General features: G+C 37.3%; 1 protein-coding gene across 1 annotated transcript; it reads right to left on the reverse strand.

Moving 5' to 3' along the window:
* Window positions 1–675: 675 nt before the first annotated feature.
* On the reverse strand, window positions 676–6546 carry NAE1 (NEDD8 activating enzyme E1 subunit 1; the record flags this gene model as incomplete). Its single annotated transcript, XM_010137824.1, has 10 exons — window positions 676–785; window positions 1228–1277; window positions 1353–1467; window positions 1891–1983; window positions 2987–3073; window positions 4057–4096; window positions 4471–4546; window positions 5060–5193; window positions 5282–5341; window positions 6455–6546. Coding segments are annotated over 10 exons (857 nt in total), but the record flags the coding sequence as incomplete, so codon positions are not given.
* Window positions 6547–7107: the final 561 nt, after the last annotated feature.

Genomic DNA, 7107 nt, shown 5'->3' on the forward strand with positions numbered 1-7107 from the left:
CCGCGGCTCCCCTCGGGCACCTCTGAACCTCCACCGGGCGCGGCCTGAACCCTGCCGTGGCGCCAGGCCGAGGCCTGGGGAAATGACCCGGCTGTCAACGCGGCTCAGCTCCCCTACTCTGCATTTTGGGAACTACCTCAACGCCACAGAACCGCAGGGAAAAGGACCTTTACAGATGAATACAGCGGAAGGAACCAAGCCTTCGGGCACACGGTCCCCTTCCCTAACGTTCTTAAACTCAGTAGCAAGTATTACAGCTTTCGCTAGCTCTTCTCACAGTGAGATCCTCAGACCATCACAGTTACATGAGCCTTGCCAAGCTTTTCCGGGTCCTCCCCACTCAGTCTGAAAGCAGCTTTTATGAAAAAAAAAAAACCAAACAAAACCCCAAACAAAAAAACAACTTGGCTCTTTGTAAATAAAACTCACCATGCCAAAGAACAGCTGCTGCTTTTTGCTTTCAAAGGTGAATCAGAGAACTCTAGATTTAGGAAAAAAATTCAGGATTTGGTATGACTTTATTTGTCCTCAGGAAAAAAAAAAGGGGGATAAAATTGTTACAAATAGAGGAACTGTAATTCGCAGGTAATACAGCACAGTCCAGTCAGTGGCAGAACACCACAGTATTTACAGGACGCAGCAGCACCTGGTGGCAACAAATGCGAGATCGTTATCCTACAGCTGGAAAGTCGCTGAAGTCTGTGACATTCCACTGTAAATATAAGTGTTATTATAAATTACAAACTGCCCTGTGATGACTTTGATAACCTCCTGTGCAGCAGCTCCTGTAAAAGAAAAAACCATAAACCAGAAGGTAGTTAGCACGTCATGTTCAAAAACTACAGATGTTTGTACTTAATAGATACTTAAGTATATTGTGTTAAAGGAAACTGTGTTAATATTATGACAATTATTCCTTTTTTTCCTAAACTCAAAGCCTCTTTCAAGCACTTTATTTGTAAACAAGTTGAAGCTATAAGAATTGATCTACTGAGTTTTTTATTTGTTTTCTTTTACTGATTTAAACCCTTGCTGCATCCATTTTTTCTCTCTATACCGTAAGAGGTCACATCTGGAGAAAGAAGGGGGAGGATTTTGTTTAATACTAAATACTTTTGACTACAGTCTGCGATGACAATCTCTGCTCCAACAATACAAATTAACGAGAACACAACACAGCAGGCTGGTTGGTGTGTCTGGATCTCAGAAACACAGTGACGTTCTTACCTCCCATGAAGGCAGCAATCGCGTGCGGCTCAGCAGCTCCATAGCGACAACTGGATAGCGAAGGAACAGTTAGTACTTTCAGGTCAGCTTTACCAGCAAAGCTATACTTAAGATACAATACTTACAACTCATGAACATAGTCATCTTTCACCACCACAGACAACCCATGTTCTTGTAAGAAACCAGTGAGGCATGATTTTAGTTTTCCAATATCATCTTCAACCTGATAGTTGTAGACACCTGGAAAGTACGTGTTTAACCACAAAATTGTAACGGCATAATCAAAGTTAATGGGTTTAAACAACAGCATAAGTATTTTACTTTTCTGAAAGGTTTCTAATCTGATTAATATATTTAATTATTAATACTAGACTAATAACAATTTAATAGTCTATTGATCCTACTCATGATAATGACAAATTACTGCATAGCTGAACTGATTCATAATCCACTCAACCCATTTCAGTGGTATCAAGTCAGGTAAATTCCTTAGTTCCCAAAGAGGAAAAAATTCTCACTTGAGTTTTCACATTCTTAAGTTCTATTAATAGGGGAAGAAACCCACAACTAATGCTGTATTTGTAGTTTATAACAGGTATTACAGTAAGTACTGGATTTTTACATTTCTTTGGATGATGTTAAGTAACTCTGGTATTAACATACCTGGGTATCTACCATGCTGCTTATAAAATCTATCTACAGCCCGTAGCATCAAGTACAGCACTACTTCACTGTCTGGGTTATCCATATGGGAAACTGAAAACAGCAAGAGAACTGGTTAGCTGGTACAGATGAAATACAAAAGGAAGGTTTTGAATCACTTGAAATCAAGTATTTCCCAATCGGATGTAAAAAAAAAAATCTTTACGAACACAACCTGCAACTGAGAATCTGAGTCAAATGTCAGATACACTCTGGAGTCAAAATCGTGTATGACAAAACCATACTGTTGGTATTTGATGTAAACTCTTTGGTAAAGATAGTCATATTTCAACTCTGACAGCTGCTAGAACACTAAATGGGATATTCCTTAGTTCTAATTTTGGGATTTGAAACACGTATTTAACGTCATGTATTTAACTCCGATTATGAACCACGTCTTAAATCCCTTAACATACAGCTCTATACTCTTCCTAAACGCTAACTACTACTTAAATCACACCGCATGTTGCTATCAAGGAGCTTTCACTTAAATTATGTATTACAAAACACACGCATACACAAAATGCACACCCTTTGTATATACATTTTGTCCACATCATTCAGAGGACTTGTATAAGCTTAGTTTAAACAAACTTTGATTAAAACTATTTCCAGATTTACATTTTTATTTTAATTTATGCAGTTTCAAAAAATAAAAGGCAATATTAAGTAGCTAGTTTCCTAGTTCGCATACTGAAAAGATAAGCTGAAAGGAACACCAAGACAATTATTCTCCTATCTTTGGTCAGGGGAAAGCACCTTTCCAGCCCTGTCAGAAATAACTGAGGTACAGAAAAGAGAGCATTGAAGAAAACATTTTTATTTATGTGCTATAAAAAAAATCTGCAAGAAAAAAATTGAAACATGCACCAATCTGTAACATCATTTTTGAACTTTCGAAATCAAATTGAAATCAATATTCCAGACTTTAAAAACCCCCCATACTTAACTGATGCCAAATTATAAAACTGCATAATGAAATAGAACATGTAACATGTAACTCTTTTTGATTCAAGCTGAAAAAGCAATTGAAGTACGTGCAAAACGGAGTACTTACTAATTTCATCCTTGTTAAAAGTGTTTAAATCGTACTCTTCAGACAAAGATCTACATCGTACTACTCTGAGAAAAGCTGAGTTGCTGCCTAAGCAGAGGGTCAGAAAGGAGAACATTACTACTTGAAGGCATCACCAATTACCGCATCTTTGTAAGCCTGTATCTTTGATGTGTTAAATATGGAAGACTAAAACTTACCATAATTTCATTTAACACTTTTTTCTACCAGTAACTTACAGTAACAAAATCTATTAAAGCACCTTTAGCTCTACAATAACAAGTATTTTGTATTTACTTGTAGAATCAACATATCTACCATGTTACAGTAGCATAGCTCTTCTATAGCAATTCAATCACAGACATCAACTTCACGTCTTCCATGCTGCAGATGACCATTCTTTTCATCCTCTGCTACCTGACCTATTCTCAGTTACTACTCTAACAATGCAGCTGTGAGCAGGAAAAGGTTCTTCTCCAATATTATTGCTTCCTATCACTGCTCCAGTATCAAAAACACAATGAGCAGCTACTGCCTAGCACTTGGAAACAAGGAACTGCAAGGTTCTCAAACTCCCAGCACATCGCAATCCCCCTGTAATCAACGCAGGGGCAGCACGCTCTTGGCTACCTGCTTACTGCAGAGTCTTCCAGCTGCAGGGAGCCTTCACCAGGCTGCTGGGTGGACAGGTGTCCATATCCGGAACAGACATCACCTAAAATGCCATAAACAGCACTACTGGCTGTGTCACTGTTTTACCTTTTCAGACTACCAGCCGTTTTCAGAGCCTGCACTCTGAAGTCAGGATCACAGAATGGGCAGGAATGATTAAGGATTAATCACAGAAAGAGAGCATCTGCTACCTGTTGTTTGGGCCTGAGAAAATTTAATCTCTTTATAGACTCACTATTGAGAGATGTTGAATATCTCTGACTTTAACTGAAGATGAGGGATGCAACTGCCAAGCTCTTGACTGGAAAAATCAAATACTGTGTTACTGATTAATAACTACATAATAATTCAAGAGTTTGATTGTTTGCATAAATGCAGCAAATGAATCCAAACATACTCACAAAACAATTTTAATTCTCTCTCCGAAATAGATTCAGGTGCCTGAAAAAGAGAACATATTCATTCCAGTAAACACAATGCCCAGAGAATTTATATTTTCAGATATATTAATATATTCACTATATGAAATGACTAGTTGTTCTTGTAAAAAAAAAAAGTATCTTCAATTGTTAAGAACATGTCCCTGTATGGCTTTTACTTGTATCAGAAAGTAAAATCAGTACTTACAAATCAGAAGTGATTAATAAAACAGACAACAGATAGTAAGTTTCAGCAGAACTTACTTAAGCCTTTTGAACAGAATGAGGTAATTAAGCCTTCTCTTTTCCTATCTGTCTCCTGTGACTTATTTCTTTACAGAACATCAGGGTAAAAATATTTCTATCCCGCCAGAATGGCCATCCACTTGTAATTACCTTGCCCAGGGATTGTAACAATTTAACAGCATGGCTACCCACAGCAGCAATATCCTTCTTTGCTTTTTCACGGTATCTGTTAATAACAAAAAGTCTTAATATTAAATTACAGCATAAAGCCATCAACTTCACAGTGAAGATCACTTCTTGTTTTATATTATAAAGACAAAATACAAGCCACATGAATGGAAGTGAGCTGCCTCAAGGCCATGAATGCACTTATCACCTCCTTGTACAGCATGGCAGTTCAGCATGGCTGAGCTGCTCTCTAAATGTGTGGCTTAGAAACTGGTTAAAATGAAAACGAGTATTACTACAGTGGAAGAATATTAAGTAGTTTCAGAACAGCAGTTGTATGTCCTTCATTGGGCTTCTAGTATTTAATTAATTTCTATACTGCAATATTTATACCCATAGTATATTAGTATATTAACTACCCCAGGCTGCCTGGTGTCCCACACCCCTCCTCACCCTTCTCCTACATACACACTTTTTTAAAAAAAATGCAGGAATTCATGCACTTTGTGAGATCTAAGTCACCACCATTTACTACCACTAGCAACTACTAAAGAAAAAATTGTATACTCACACATTTTGCAATTTGATAAATTTACTGGAGTCTGCTATCATATCAGGAATAGTGCCCCGAACAGGCAAGCTTCCTTGCCCCTCATTTGCCACAAACTCCTTTACAGCTCGAGCCAAAATCCAGAAGGAGGGTGACTGCAAACGCAGAAGAGACAGTCATGTATACAAATGTTATTTATGATGCTTTTTGTACATTTAAGTCTTACTCTTAATTACTCATTACCTGCTCTGTGAGATTTATGCAGCAATCATCATTAAAAATCTCTTCAATGCATCTTGGAATCTATGAAAGAAAATAAAATTGGCTTTTTATTTACTTAACTTTCAATTTCTTGAATCATCTCAACACTCAGTACATAGGTAAGCCAACTCTAAGCAACCTCAGAGTTTCAGACCAAAATCTCTTCTGAATCCAACCTGCTTGAGGCAGCACAGCAAAAATGTCAGGGAGGCGAAGAGCAGCTGCAAAAGTGAGAGTGTTTTGACTCCTTAACTGCTATAGTTCATTCAGTCTGGCACATAAACTGAAATAAATCACTAATAGCCCGGGACATGGCTTGTGGCAGCTCAGATGCCAGTAAAACTAAGTTTTACCTGCTGCTTTCTTGGGAGATTTAATGTGACTGTAAATGTAAGGATCAGTACAGTTCAAAAAAAAAAAACCAACGGAATGTAATCTAGAACAAATCACAGAATGTGCTTTTACCTCATGTAGCTTTTACGCTTTATGATGGTTGAAAGATTAAGGAAATCGGAGGGCAATTCTAAACCATGAGTTATTACTTCAAGATTACTTTAAAAACAATGAAACCTTCACTTTTACTGTTAAGATTGATCAGTTTATGAAGGGAGTTTCATAACATGTTTCTTCAAGTACTGAATTTCTCGAGTTAAAGGTCCCTTGCAGCACTTCATTTCCATACAGAACAAATACTACAGCAAGCAGCTTCCATCAGGCAGTTTCAAATGCTATGTGGGTCTCTCTCCTAGCAGTGTATTTGAATCAGATATCATCCACACCAGCGACTGCTAATTCCCTGTAATTGTGCCAAGAACTTTGCAGTTTAATCCATAAAAGAAAATCTGAGTCCAAGACAGGAGTACACTTCTAACGAATCTGGTTACTGACTCATGCTATACTTGAATTTAGCCTTCAGGAAGGAAATGTAGCTTCCTAACACAAGCAAGGAAAATAAAACAATTTCCGTAAGTTACAGGGCCACCTAGTCTGGGTCTACTTTAATATAAAGGATTTCTATTTCAAAAATTATACTATTCCTGTTTCACTTAAATATAAATGTTGCAAATGGATTTTATCTTAAAAGTGCATAACATGTTCTGAAAAAACAAGGTAGTTGACATTTCTTCAATTCTGTCATATAAAAGTTTATTTTACCTCTGTAGTATTTAATGCTGTGTTCACATTTTTTATAGCTTCTTCAAAGTTTTCCTCATCTTCTAGGGTCCCATTTTCATTCTTTAACACACCTTATTGGGGAAAAAAACCCCCCACAATCGCCTGAATTAAATCTCATCAATGCGGTCTTACCAAAAGAGTAATTTGCTTTGGATGTATTTATGGCACAGTAACTAATCAGCAAAAAATTAAATTACTAGTAAGATATACTGATAAATCTAACTACATACACACATGCACGATTAATTTTCCTGTGATGTTAAACTGAAATTATGTATCACAAAAATACCAGTTTATTTGTGTGAGAAAGAGTAAAGTTTCATAATCACTAAGTTAATGTATACGTTGGTAAAAAGGTGGTTGAACTCTCCTTCCTATCCCCAGTCATGCCGTCATGGGGTTTTTCTTGTCAAATCTGGCCAACATTTATGAACTCACACAGCAAGCCAGACCAAGAAACGGACTCTCCTAAAAACCCACGTTAACCAAAGGTAATTTCTACAGATCAGATCAGTTCCCTAGGCCAGCCTGGGGATAAGGACGATAGAACCACTCAGCAAGTCGCACACAGGTTGGCTTTAAATGAGGAAATAATAATAATAATAAAAACCAAAATCAGTCAGTGTTTTTAT

The sequence above is a fragment of the Buceros rhinoceros genome, unplaced genomic scaffold, assembly GCF_000710305.1.
Source record: "Buceros rhinoceros silvestris isolate BGI_N320 unplaced genomic scaffold, ASM71030v1 scaffold43336, whole genome shotgun sequence".
Classification (NCBI taxonomy): Eukaryota; Metazoa; Chordata; class Aves; order Bucerotiformes; family Bucerotidae; genus Buceros; species Buceros rhinoceros.